Raw genomic sequence first — 14562 nt, 5'->3', positions numbered from 1 at the left:
AAGAAGAGCTAGTTTTCAAACAGAAAACACGTATCATGCTACAATAAAGGGTTCTGCCTTGAAAAGTAATAAAGCGAAAAATAAATTCTAAACCCACTGCTCATGAGTGGAATTACAACAAATTACACTGAATATAGCAGTCAGAAACCTGTGTGTCAAACAGTTCATTTTATGTAATAATAAAGGCAATCAGTTGATGTTTGTTATCTACAATCTAAAAACATCAGAGCTTTCTCTTGAAGGAAGCTGGCATTAATAGCTGATAGACGATCTGAAGAAGGCTTCAGTTGTCGCAGCTAAACTTCAGTAATGTCCTTGAAACAACAAGGTTCTTGAAAACATCCTGTTCATATAATCAAATTCATGGGTGCTCTTGTTTCATCTGAATACGCAAAATAGAATGTAGTGGCATATTTGATCTTGAAAATTAGAAAGAACAGATTTTTTTCTAATTTTTTTTTTGAGAAAAGCACAAATCCTCTCTCCTGCTACTAAATTTGCAACCATACTGATCTGGTTTTTATTACCTTCAATTAATTGGTTCTTATCAGTTACTTCAACTTCCGGCATACCAAGTTTGCAATTCAGACACTGACTCTGTACAATTAAAACATCAACCACCCATATATAGCACAGTAGGGTCCCCACATTCAAGAACCTAAGTTTTGTGAATTTAATTATTTGCGAGCAGCCCCAGTCAGGGAGCACCAGTAGCCCTCACTTCCCACTGAGCAGGGAGTGCCAGCAACCACTGCTTCCCCAGGGCACTGGGCAGAGATCGCCAGCAGCCGGGCTCCAGGTGGGAGCTATTCATGAAATTCAGCATTTGCAAGGGTTCTCAACATGGAACCCTCATGACTGTTGGGACCCTACTGTATTGATCAACATCTGGAATATTGTGTCCAGTTTTGCCCCTCCCCCCAGTATAAAAAGGATGTGGATGTGCTGGAGCAGGTTCAGTGGAGGGCAACAAAATGATTGAGGGGGCTGGAGCACATGACCTATGAGGAGCGGCTGAGGGATTTAGGGCTGTTTAATTTACAGAAGAGAAGACTGAGAGGTGATTTAACAGCAGCCGTCAACTTCCTGAAGAGGAGCTCTAAAGAGGATGGACTGTTCTCAGTGGTGTCAGATAGCAGAACAAGGAGCAATGATTTGAAGTTACAAAAGGAGAGGAGCAGGTTGGATATTAGGAAAAACTACTTCACCAGGAGGGCGGTGAAGAACTGGAATGCATTGCCTAGAGATGTTGTGGATTCTCCATCCCTAGAGGTTTTTAAGTCCTGGCTGGACAAGGTCCTGTCTGGGATGACTCAGTGGGGATTGATCCTTCTTGAAGCAGGGGGCTGGACTAGATGACTTCCTGAGGTCCCTTCCAGCCCCATGATTCTATGACCAACAGCTTTAAACACTTATTAGTTAAGAGTAAGCTAAACCCTTCTGTTGGTTCCCAGGTTCACTCACTCCATCTTTCCACTTCAAAAGATAGGTCACTCTGCTCACTACAAAACCCTTCTTTCCAGTCAATGACTAATTTGTATGCTATTTTTAAGGGGTCTCTATGATCAGTAACTTTTACTTTTTAACTGATTACTCTGCATTTACAGACCTCTAGTAAGTTATAATTTAGGGTAGCCTACTGTACACAGTATTTACTTAAAACAGAAAATAAAACATACTCTAAATAATCACTGTATGACCTTGATATTTTCATTTGAAAAACATTCCGGATCAGCTTGCAACTACTGCTGTTTTACTAATAGCAAATTTCTACACTAAATTAAAACACTATTCCTCACCTCCAAGTATAAGTTTAAACCTCGTGGTTTTAGAACATTCTCATCTAAGCCAAGGACTGGAAATGTCTTTATTAAATAAACCACTTTGAAATGTTATGCTTTCTAAACAGAACGGGTTGAATGAAATGTCAGTGTAATGCTTACAGCACAATTCAAGTCACCATTACCCAAACGAAAGAATTTGGGGATTTGGAAACCAGTTTGCCTCTTCAGCTGGATCAAGGTTTGGCAAACAAAACAGCAAGGAAAGCCATTTTATTTTAGTTCAGTAAAAAAACCTCAATAATTCAAGAGCCACAATGCACATTAATATGATAAGGTACTTAATAAATAACATCAAACCATACTTTTTGTAACCTCTATTTTGAGAACAGTGCACACACAATAATTTGTAATGTGATATATGTTTACTGCAGAATTTTCACAGTTTATCAAAAAAATTTTTGTACACTTTGCAATTATGGACTCAGGAGTCTTTAAAGGGCTGCATTGCAGACTCCTGAGCTAGACTGAGTAAAAAACTGTATTAAAAACGTAATTATTTATACGTTCAAGCACATTTTTTTCAAATGGTCAAGAACAGAAAAATATTTAAGTAAGCATCTCCGAGTATTTTTCCAGTCTAAAATATTAGGATAAGGCAGTTTGACTCTTGCTCTTGGACACTGTATTTTCACCTAACAAACAAGGAGAGCTTGGTCACTCATCTAAACTCAATTTTCCGTAAAATGTACTACATATAAAATGTGTTTTTTTTTTAAATATATTTGCCGTATCTACACCTACAAAAAGCTTCGAAATGCTGGCCAAATCAAAGAATACTAATGAGGCGCTGAAATGAATGTTCAGTGCCTCATTAGCATGCCGCCGGGCACGGCACTTTGAAAGTGCTGCGTTTCGCTCGCGCATGGCTCATCTATGCAGGGGTTCTTTTCAAAAGGACTCTGCAAACATTGAAATCCCCTCATTCCTATCAGCTGATATGCTTTCTAAACAGAACTGATAAGAATAAAAGGGATTTTGATGTTTGCAGAGTCCTTTCCAAAAGGACCGTGTGTAGATGAGCCGCGTGTGAGCGAAACACAGCACTTTGAAAGTGCTGAGGGCAGCAGCATGTTAATGAGGTGCTGAATATTCATTTCAGTACCTCATTAGTATTCGTCGATTTGGCCATGAGCACAGCCATTTTGAAGTTTTTTGTAAGTGCAGACGTAGCCATAATCTTACTATCAGTCAGTGACTATGCATTATCAAAAAGGAGGAAAATGTACTGCAGTTCTTGGAATCAATCAATCATTTGGACCCTTTAGGCTTTCTCGTAGGTTGTCACTTGAAAGTTTTTTATCACAATCTCTGAAAGAAAAGAATCTAAATTTCACATCTTTTGTCTTTGGTATTTGTAAAGGAATGAAATCATCCCAACTCACTTCTATACTGCTTGACATTGATGAATCATTACAATACTTTCCTTTTTTAGATTTAGACTTAATATATGTGCACAGTTTACGCTGTGACAAACAAGAACTAGAAATAAGCACACACCAACCATCCTGAGGATCTTTAAATACAATACACGCTCCACTAAACGGGAAAAAAAAAATCACTGCCTCACAGGCCATCCCCAACTCTAAAGAGCTTGTGTTCTGGTGCCACCTGCTGATGGCCTTCTCACTCAAGAAGGTGTGCCTAGTCAAAAGTTATTTTGCAGGTTAATAGGATGCTGCACTTTCTAAAAGATGAAAATTCCAGATGTGAAAAAGTGGGTCTGTCACACAAAAGCTCATCACCTAATAAATCATGTTGTTAGTGTTTGAAGTGCTACAGGACTGCTTTTTTGTTTTGTGAAGATACAGACTAACATGGCTACCTCTCTGTAATTGTACACAGTGAGTAGGTTTAACAGATTTGGAATATAAAGCCTAAAATGCCTGTTTTTGTCAATCCTAAATTCAATGCTAAAGCCATTTATCTCCTAATGCTAGACTTTTTTCCCAGTGATTCATACCCCCCCGCCATACAAAAAAAAAAGACCAAAAAAAACCAAAACCCTGAGGTTTGTTGAGGACACAAAATGTCAGTGCATTTTGGGTTGGGATTATCCACCATAAGAAGTTTTGCTTTTATTTCTGCTGTAGACAAGATGAACAACACTTGTATAACCTTTATCTGAAATTCTATACAGGTCAAGTCCCAAAAATAAAATTTTCTTGATAAAAATTGCTGTGCATAAATTGACAATTGATTTGTTAAAAAAATACTGAAAACAATCATTGCTGAAAGATTTCTCTGAGACTGATGTTCCTTCCTAGAGGCATGCAAGTATAAGACATACTCTTATGTTCTCACTAATGGGGGGATTATCCTTATTGTATTTATTATAAAAAGAGAAAAAATTATCATGACATTCATCCAGGATTCTTGGATATTAACTGGAAACTTCTGGAGGCAAGCTTGGCAGGCCTACAATAAAACTTAAATTAACAATTCACACCATACCATTTTTTGTTTACGGTTTCCAAATCAAAATCATCAGAAGCGTGTCTGAACTTTTGTCCCAGAGTAAGAGCAAAGGTTTTAATGAGACTTTATTTTTCAAATATTTTGAAAAATCTAAGGGATTTGGTGAGCATTTGAGATGAAAATCATCAGCATAGATTGTTTTTACAGTCTAAGTCAAATTTAAAATGTAAAAGCACAAAAGAAAGATAATAGTCTGAAAAACAAAGAGGGTTAAGTACCAGTAGCACTGAACAAACAAGAAAGAAAGGTTAAACACACATTTAATTCTTTTATCAGGTAAAGTTTACATCTGTATTCTATTCTTCCACAATAAACCCATTGATCTTTTATTAAAAATGAATTAAGGCAGCCTTCATCTCAGTTTCCATCCAGATGCTTAAAGAGAAGCTCTAACACTACATAAACAAAACAACTGAAAATTATCAACAGCAATCCATTAGGGCTAGGCAGCACATCATGAGAAAGACCAAATCAGCCCAAAGGTTTATTAATTTCAGGCTTTTCACTGAAAGATAATACCAGTGGAATCCCATCAGCAAAAAACTACAGCAGACCCTTGCTCCCTGATTTCACTACATAAACAGAGATAGACTTTACTGACCCCCAAGAGAGCACTTTACAAGTAACTCAAGCGACTCTGTTTTCACAAACTGTGCTTGGTCTGCGCTACAGATTTAGTGAAGGGTTCAGAGACAAAGAGCTAAACATCTGAATCCATTTGTACTTCCAAAATTCAGAAATCACTCGTGTATTCCAGGTATCAACAGATGAGTCTAAAAGACTCTTAAAATGCAGAACTCCCTCCCCCAGTAGATTACTTGATTTTTTTAAAATATTTGAGTAATGTTATTATTTAGAGAATATACAGCCAAACTTCATTCTTTGATTATGGTTGGACATTTCCTACAGAATATTCGTCTGTCAGAAAATGTTTACTTGTTGACCACTAAATTTTTCAAGGAACATGCATACCACTTGTGGTTTAAAAAAACAAAAACAAAACAAAAACAAAAACACCCTAACATGCGGGGGTAACATTCTGCACTTTTTTTGGAACAGAACTTAGCTTGTTTGTTTCTGTGACGCATACACTGAAAAATGTTTAATTGATTAGCCCAACCCGACAATGTTTTCCTCCTGCTGTGAAGACTTTTTACACAAATATTTCTGTACACATATAAAACTGCACATTTATTAATTACCTCCTTTGGAGTAAAATTATAACATAAAAACTAATCTGCAAATGGCTAACTTGTATAGCGTATAGCATAATCAAGATGCAAATAATAAAAAGCCTTCTTAAAGTATTGTAGCACATCTTGCTCTCTAGTACACACTGTAAATGAGTACTTATGTACTCTTCAAAATACATTATTAACTATGTGTTTGAGATTTTGCAGGACATGAAGACAATAACACAATATTCTTTAGTTTAACTGCACTTTTGGTATGAAGATATACTTCTGCATCTCTTGTTTATGCGTAAGGTATTTTACCTGTGATAACTACACCTCTTTTTGTGCTAGGTGATATTCTCACCTCAAAGTTTAAAATCTACAAGTCAAGGAGAAATCCCTTTTCCACCAACCAGTAGGCTTTTTGTCCTTTGTGTACATTTTTATTAGCTGTGATATCATTGCTATTTAGTCTTTGCAATGAAAGAGTTAGCAGCCTCCAAATGTAAAGAGTAATTTAGCCATTGATATTTCGTGTACAAAGAATGGCGTCTCAGTAAATGCATCCTCTCGCGTTTTTTTTTTTTTTTTTTTTTTTTTACACTTCCTAAAGATGAAACACACAGATCATTTAAAGAGAACTTCAAACATACAGAGAATGATGGTACACCAATTACTTCTATGCAATCTAGTAATGGTGCTGTAGATACTGCTAATGACCTATAAACATTTTACAATTGGCACTTCAAATTATTCAGATGATAAACTATAAATCTGCAATTTATTCCTTAGTCAAGCTATTTTTTCATATTTGCTACTATGTTTTATTTAAATGTCAACAATTTACACAATCTTTCGTGTTTCCACAATGTTTTGCATTGACAAATATTCATCAGCTTTCCATTCAGTTTCTACTAAGTCCTTAAAATATTAATAAACATTAAAGAATAATTTAGCTTGCCTTTCATCTTTTCTAAAGACTATTAATGACAGCTGTTTCTAATCACACAGAAGTTTTTAATATGCATCAGCAGTTTGACCCTTGCCTTATGGTGTATAATTTGATTGGCTTTTCAAAAAGTTCGTGATAAGGTTCCTGAAGACATTTAAGGTAAACACCATACACCAGGTTATGTGAATCTATGTTTTTAAGGTTTTTAAACTAACTCTGGAGGATCAGAGATTAAATTTCAGTTCTAATAATGAAAACAGGCTGAGTCTCAACCTTAATTCCTGAGTACAAAGTGTGCATGCGTGCATATAGTTACTGATCAAAACTGATCTTCACAGAAATTGTCTGTGATGAACGTACCTAATATAAAATAAACCTCAATCAACTTTCCCCATCATATGGATTTATTTTTAGCTCTTTTTCCCTGCAGAGCCACTCCATCTCTGAATTTATTTTTTCCTCCTATCTGCTGCCTGACACTGTAGGCCAGGGCCCGATCTGGGGGCAGCTGACCATGTATCCATTTGGTGGGCCGGGTTTAGGAAACTCCATGCTCTGAATGATGTTTTTTGTTGTTAGCAACAAAAGATAAAATATTTCAAATAAAATATATAAGGTATTCAGTATGTGGATCCATTTTTCACTAATTTTCTAGAATGTTAATGACCCTTCTAAAATCTTATGCACCTTTGCAGGCTTCTTCAGAACTACATTTTCCTGAAGCCCTTGGCATGTTGTCAACTATGCCTCTGGAGTACATAAGGGGCAAGAAGTTGTCAGTCAGGAAAAGCTCATCTTGAAGTCTAGTTTGCAGAAAGGGGCAAATCTGACGAACAAGTCTCTGAAATAGAACATAGATTATGCTTAGGCAGTAGCACTCAGAAGAAACTGAGGAGTAAAGGGTGAATTACGGAAGTCCTATTATGAAAAAATAAGGAACAGAAACATAAGGAAAGGGATGGATCCAGTTTTCCTAGTGGCATAAAAGGTGAGTGATGATAAAGAATGTGACTCATACAAACAGGAGACTAATGATAAAAAAAAATCTTATTTACAGGAAGAGAAATGAAGAATTAGCTTTGCATGATGACAGAAACAGTGAGAAAACCTGCATACCAAAAATCAATACATCAGATCCAGCTTTATTGTCAGTGGCCCAAATCTGTCCTGATACTGATTCTACAATTTTGAATGAGGTGGGCAAAACTAAGAATATGATGCTTCCAGTAAGTGAGCAGAAGCAACACTTTTCAAAGTCATACTGTGAGAACACTCTCACTAACAGCGAAACAGAGTCAGCACTGGCTAGTTCACTAAAATCATTTGACAAAGTACTCTGTTTTTGTTGCAAAATATCTGACAAAAATGCCACACCATTGCTTGTGGTTTCTGGCTACAATTACTGGCATAGCTTAGCTTAATGGTATAAAACAACACGAAAAGTCACACAGCCATTTTACAGCATGCTCCAAATGGACGGGGTCAGGTCCAGGCTCAAGCTAAATAAATGCAAAGACGAAGAAAACCAGAGCATTGCTAATGTAGGAGTCCAGCACTGGAGCAATTTGCTCGAGCACATGATATCAATTACTCTCTTCCTTGCAAAGAATAATTTGGCTTTCTGGGGTGCATCAGATAAACTGGTCACTGAACATAATAGTAATTTCCTCAGTTTGACAGAGTTCCTAGGGAACTAGGACAGTATGCTGTATGAGCATCTATGCTGAGTAATTTGTAGAGATGCTCTGACTGTTACTGCAGAAAAAAATTCAAATTTAATTTTTTGACTTTATCTCAAGGAAGGTGTTTGATAACATATTGATGCAGCTTGGCAAAATGAAATACTAAGCTGTGATAAGATACTGCATTCCTGACACTAGTCACAGTGAAAAGATGCCATTTCCAAAAGCTTCAGGACTATGTGAACATGAGTAGAAGAAAAAAAAAAAAAGGTTACTCCTCTTCTAGTAACTGTTGTTTTTTCATATGTGTTGTTTATGTCCATTACAATCAGGTGTGCAATTGTGCATAGGCACAGTAGCGGGAAAATTCTTCCTTTAGCTGCCACCCACAGGATTGGCCTGTGCAGAGTTGTCACATGGATTACAAATGCAATAAAAAAATAAGATACAGTAAACCCCTGACTTACGCATAAGTTGCATTCTGGTGCAACCACATATAAGTCAAATTTTTGCATGTCAAGAGCGGGTGCAGGAGGGGCCCTGCAGCCTTCAGTCCCCCAGTCCTGGTTGAACCTGGCTCCCAGCTCCTGTGAGCAGCAGGGAGCCAGGAAACAGGTGGCAGCCTAGCTCCCACAAGCAGAGCTGCTCAGTTTCCTGGCTCCCGCAAACAGGGGAGAGCTGGGGGCTAGGCTGCCACCTGGTTCCCGTCTCCCCAGCACTCACAATTTTGACTGGTATTATTGCAAGAAACACGTAAGTTGAAATTGTGTAAATCGGGGGTGGGGGGGTGTTACTGTATTCAACAGTTAAACAAATGGCGGGGAGGGGCATTGAAGACGCTCCTCACCTAGGACACCATTTGGTCTAGGGCCACCCTGCTTAAGGGTTCTCTCTCAAACTCAAACCATTTTCCTACCAATGAGTTTGGAACTAAAAAATTACCTGGTTTGATGACTACAGAATCCAACAAGTGCCTTCAATCCCCCATTGAAAGGCACTAAGAGCCTACTAATGCATACCTTATTATGGGTTTTTACTATTAAGAGTATGGCTCGTTCAGTTTGATAAGTGCTTCTGTGGAATATAACCTTCCATTAGGAAAAGTAGTTCCTATAAGAAAGCTGAGGTATAGAGTTGTTGATGTGTCCTTCATTTCTCCAACTATATATCTTCAACATATTTTTAGTATGTCAATTTTTCTTATAGTTGCTCTCACTTTTCTAAGGTTTCCCAAGTTATTTGGATGTTCCTCTAATCAGAAACTAAAAATTAGATAAATGTGTCTGAAAGATGCACAAAGAACTTTGAGAAGAGGGTATTTTGATGTGACTTCTCTGTTTATGCTACATTTTTTCCTCTTCCATAACCACATTCACCCCACCTCCCCCACAGAACAGGAGATCAGTAAATCTGGTGTGTTAATAAGATCAAGTTCCAGCTGTGAACTGTTGAGAGTGACATCACAAAGACATCTAACCAATCAACACTGCTATTGACAATCTGTCTCTACTGCCATTTCCTTAATATTAACCAGATCCCATTACCCTTACTGACAGCACCACATTAGTATAGAAGATAATTCTGGATTTAAGCTCAAAGTTAAGAGCAATTAGTACCTCCTATAGGCTGTTGCTTCATTATTATAAAACAGCAGTCATAACACAGCATGTGCAAAGACTAGATTTCTGTCTGGTGTTTTATCAGCTTCTGGTGCCATAGCTCTGAAGGAATTATAATTTAATGCACTACGCATATTTTGCTAACAATTTTCAAGTGTTCCTTTCTTCTCCAAGGCACAATGCCAAGAGCTTATTCCTTTCCTTTCACAAAGATGGGCAAATATATGAAAGATTGAACTGTTAGAGCTAAGTGATTTTAGCTACTGGATTTGAAACACTACTGTTAAACTAGACTATCTGTTTGACTTTAGACTGAGAAAAAAAATATTTGTACCTCTTTAGTAATTACCTCACAATAATCATGCTTGTATTGTCTCAGACCGTTTTACATAAATCCACTTATATCTTGAATCTAAAAATTGATCTAATACTGTCACTGTTATGCTGCTTTTATTAAGAATATTTCAGTATAACTCTTAACCCAAATGGAAGACTAGTACAGAAACAAGATTAAGTGAGAACTGAAAGTTTAGCAGTGTGTTCAAATAAATTATACCATTTTATACCCAGTGTACAATTATAAGAATCTAGGAAATTCCAAATTATGCCCAATCATTACACAGTAAAGTATGAATGCATACCAAGTCCCGCTCCTTTATCAGCTCCACTGGCTGACCAGTTCTCCACAGTCTCTGGGGCCTCTGAACTGGGGACAGCCCCGGCCCAGGTTACTGAGGCTCTCCTCATCCTCTACTGTCTCTGCTGTTCCTCCGGGTCTCCTTTCCTCTCCTCACTCACCTCCTAACTCTCCTTAATCATCTCTCACACACCCTCCCCCTGCCCATGGGAAAGGGTTTATAACAGTAGCCCTGAGTGGGACCAGTAACTGATTTAGGGCAGCCTACTCCTCAGCTGCTCTGACTCTGATTGTCATCTCCAAATCTGCCCTATTTTTACTCTTGGCTTTCCTCCCCTGGCCTCACCCTGGCAAAGAACTAATATAATACCTACATTATTTTTCAAAATCCTACTTACACAGCCCAACTTTCAATACTTGCGTGTAAAAAGGGTCACTAAACTTCAGCAGTTACAAGATTGAGTATTCCAGCAATGTATCCTTATGAGTAAGCAGCCATTTAAACATGTAATTAGCCATTTACACATGGAAATATAATATTTACGCATCTAATTATGGGAACAATGTGAAAATTAGACATCTTAATATACTGCATGTACCTTCAATATCCCAACTTTCAACTGGTTCAGAAAAGTATTAAACTTCTAGACTGAACTGGTTCTTAAATTCTAATTGTGGCAGTTTACTTTTATCAGAATGTTCCAGATCTGAACAAGGTCTGTCCCATGAAAACTCATCACCTAATAAATTATTTTGTTAGTCTTAAAAGTGCTACAGGACTGCTTTTTCATTTTGTGAAGAAACAGACTAACACAGCTACCTCTCTGTGACTATAAATACATTTGTGACACCTCTAAAATAAATGCAAACATGACTGTGCAGAAATACTATATCTCAATTACTCCAAGATTATTGTTGAGCATTGCGTATAACAAAATGCTTCTGCCAAGAATAAAAACAGAAAAACCTAGTTATTACAAAATCCCATTATGCAGACAGAAACTCACGTATGAATACTGAATTGGCTACTCCTATCATTCTAATCTGCAAATTTAAATTCCTACATTTTAAGAGTTCCAATTCTAGCTAACTCTGTCACAGACAGAGTTACCTGGCTCTCGACAATAATTTCATTGTAATGGAACTATAGACTGTAAGTAACTGGGGGAAATCTTGAAAACAATCGTTGTCTTTGCCCTCTACCTAGATTATCTATATCATTTCAAAGCCCACATTTATCTTGATTCACTATTAAAAATAAATAAATGAGATGGAGTGTTTATAAATATATATAGATTTACACTATACATAAAAACTGTGTTAAAAATAAAGGATGAAAAGTCAAGCACTTAAATTAGTAAATACCAAGTGGCTGCCATAACCACACTATCACATTTTCCACAGCACTTCTGCCTCATTCAGCGTGCAGAACAAACAGTGCTTAAAGAGCAACTATTACATATTTTATTTTCTCCTTGTCATTCAGTCACATGCAGTAGTGCCTGTCAGCTGAGCCTTTGGGCGGCCACCCAGGAGAGATCCAGGTGCCACCCAGCTGATCAGCAGAGCACCCACAAGAACCACAGTAGGGCGCATGTGTTTCTACTAGCAGTGCACATCTGCACATGCCGCAGTGCACATAATTTATTCCAGCTACAGATTAAAAAAAAAGAGGGAATCCTGGCTACATACCTTATTTACTTTACACCACCCAAATCTTGCTTTAAAGACAGAATTATTAATTCCCTCACAGGCTTTGCTATGGTGCAGTAATCACTGTGGTATCTGATAATTTCACAAACGAGTATTAATCTGTTTGCACAAACCTGGTGTGGTGAAAGAGTGGTAGTATCCCGATTTTACAGTGAGAGCGCTGAGGCACAGAAGTCAAAAGTATCTTTTGATTTTGGGTGACCAGTATGAAATCTTCTCACACTGTTTAGCAGTACACAGTACTGATTTCAGCTGCAACGTTTCTGAAAATCAGACCCAGGGTGTCAAGTCAGGAACAAAGGCCAAGAAACACAGGATTAGTGACTATTGTGAAAAGGCTGGCTATCCTGCATGGTATAGGAACTCCATAGCAGAGCAGGGATAGAGTAAAACTTACCCAGAAAACATTTAAGTGTGATAATTTTCCTCTAATCCCCTGTGTCATTTATTGTGCAAGTTCTTACACAAATTTGAACTTCTGCAATGAATTAAGTAGGGTCCAATGGACAAGAGCCTCCTGCAGCGTGAAACTCTGATTCACCCCCACGGATCTAGCGTGTTCACTGAAGGTAGGGGTCTCTTGGGTGAGTAAAAGTAGGTGATCATGACTTAAGGAATCTTGATGCCATCTCCTCATCATAGTCCCGTACTTGTGACTCAGAGTCCCAGTCTCAAGTCCTCAGGCTTTTCATCACTCTCCCAACCTTCCTGCCCAGCATGTCCTGCTTTCTCCCCTCTGGAATCCAAGTTACAAACTCCCTCTCCATTACGTCTCAGTTTCCTAGTCCAGACATTCCCAGTTCCCCTTCCTCGTGTCTCTTCAACTGACCTCACTCATCCCAGTGAGCCTGCATTTACTTTCCCCCTCCACACCCCCAGTTGTTAGGCTTCTTATCTAACTTCTTTTTCCCACCCAGTTCCAGTTCATCTTCCTATAGCCCAATGCTTTATCAGATTTCCATTCCCCCCTTCTTGCCCTACTGGTTTCCAGCCCCAGTCTCCCCATCTGGTTTGAGCATTAGCCTGCTAAACCCCAGGGTTGTGAGTTCAATCCTTGAGGGGCCCACTTAGGAACTGGGGCAAATAGATGCCAGGTATGGTGCTTGGTCCTGCCAAGAGGGCAGGGGACTGGACTAGATGACCTCCCATGGTCCCTTCCAATTCTAGGAGGGAGAGGGAGAGAGAGAGAGTGAGTGTGTGATTTCAGTCTTTCCCATTCTATTGACCCAATCTCCCCACCATGCCAATTCCTCCTTTTCCCTCTCTTCCCCATTTCATCTTCTTTACACCAGCCACCCTAGGATTCCTTCTTCCTGTCTATTCACATTCAAAAGGCCCCAACCTCCTGTTGGTTGTTGCTCACACGTCTGGTGATTAAACCCTGCACATTCAGGGTAGGCAGCATCCTCCTCCAAACTGGCTGTGTGTTGTGCTAGGGAGTCACTAGGGCAAAAGGAAGACAGGGTCTTATAATGGAAAGTGTCAGACAACCTTCATAAGAAACAGTGCTACCATCTCTGACGAGAATATACATAAAACTTATATTACAATACTTACACACACAAATCTACCTCACTGCCATCGTAAAAGAACCCCTTATACACTAAAAATCCCAGAGTCCAAGAGATGTAGATTTGAATTTTCCTCTAGACACCAATATTTTGAAAGGGGAGCACACAGTTTACCTCAAATCTGACCTAGCACAAGTTTTCTTTCAATCTTCATCTGCATCTCTCTCTCTAAAAATAGAATAACTCCCTTCATCTTCCTCCTAAAAGTGTCAGAAGCAAGTTTAACATTGCATAATACTCCTTTTCTGTTCTGTTTGAAGATAGGATTTGAGGATACCTTTTATTTACTTTAGATAAGGTGAGGTGCATTCAAATCGAAGTGTTGCAATGCAAATATGTATGTTTCTTACTCAAGAGGGCAGAGTTACTTAACTACATTAACACTGATATGGAGAAACAATGAAGAGCAAAGTTACTGGAAAGCAGGAAGAAAATAATTCTCAAATAATTTTCAATAACAGAATGTTCCATCAAAAGACAGGTATGTAATTTTGAAAGAAAAAAGCTACATGGCATTAGGTAAAAAACAGAAGGAATCAGAAATAAGGGGGTGGAGGAGGCAAGGAACAATCTGCTTCCCTTTTGTTTTGAGGTAAGTGCTATCAATCCTGCTTCTCTGTCAAGATTCTCTCTTGAGAGGGATCAGACATGGTAGAACTCATTTCCTTTATTACAGAGGAGTTGACATCACTCAATTTTCTCTCTAGCCCTCTGGAGTCCTAGCAAGCTGTGCCTGGGGGAAAAAGGCAAAATAGCCTCTATATGTAAAGCACTTCCATTTGAAAAAAATCTGAATGGTTTGCAAGAGACTTAAAAAAACAGGATTCTAAAAGATGGTTTAAAACGTATCATTACCTAAGTACAGAATAATCATTCCAGGTTCAGTAGGAATAG

At 38.3% G+C, this 14562-nt stretch overlaps 1 protein-coding gene across 8 annotated transcripts in view; it reads right to left on the bottom strand.

Moving 5' to 3' along the window:
* ATE1 (arginyltransferase 1) overlaps nt 1-14562 on the bottom strand; it is a 161885-nt gene that overhangs the window by 36746 nt on the left and 110577 nt on the right. The window contains exon 11 of one of the 8 annotated variants that reach the window (XM_074999753.1): nt 14231-14401. The exons of the other annotated variants lie outside the window; for them this stretch is intronic. Within the exon in view, the coding sequence (XP_074855854.1) occupies nt 14372-14401 (30 nt within the window). The 3' untranslated portion in view covers nt 14231-14371. Of the gene's footprint in view, nt 1-14230; nt 14402-14562 lie in introns of those variants that run through there. 8 annotated transcript variants of the gene reach the window in all.

Source organism: Carettochelys insculpta, chromosome 7 (genome assembly GCF_033958435.1).
Source record: "Carettochelys insculpta isolate YL-2023 chromosome 7, ASM3395843v1, whole genome shotgun sequence".
Taxonomy (NCBI): domain Eukaryota; kingdom Metazoa; phylum Chordata; order Testudines; family Carettochelyidae; genus Carettochelys; species Carettochelys insculpta.
Note: the sequence above shows the minus strand (reverse complement) of the source record. Positions and strands in the feature narration are given on the sequence as shown.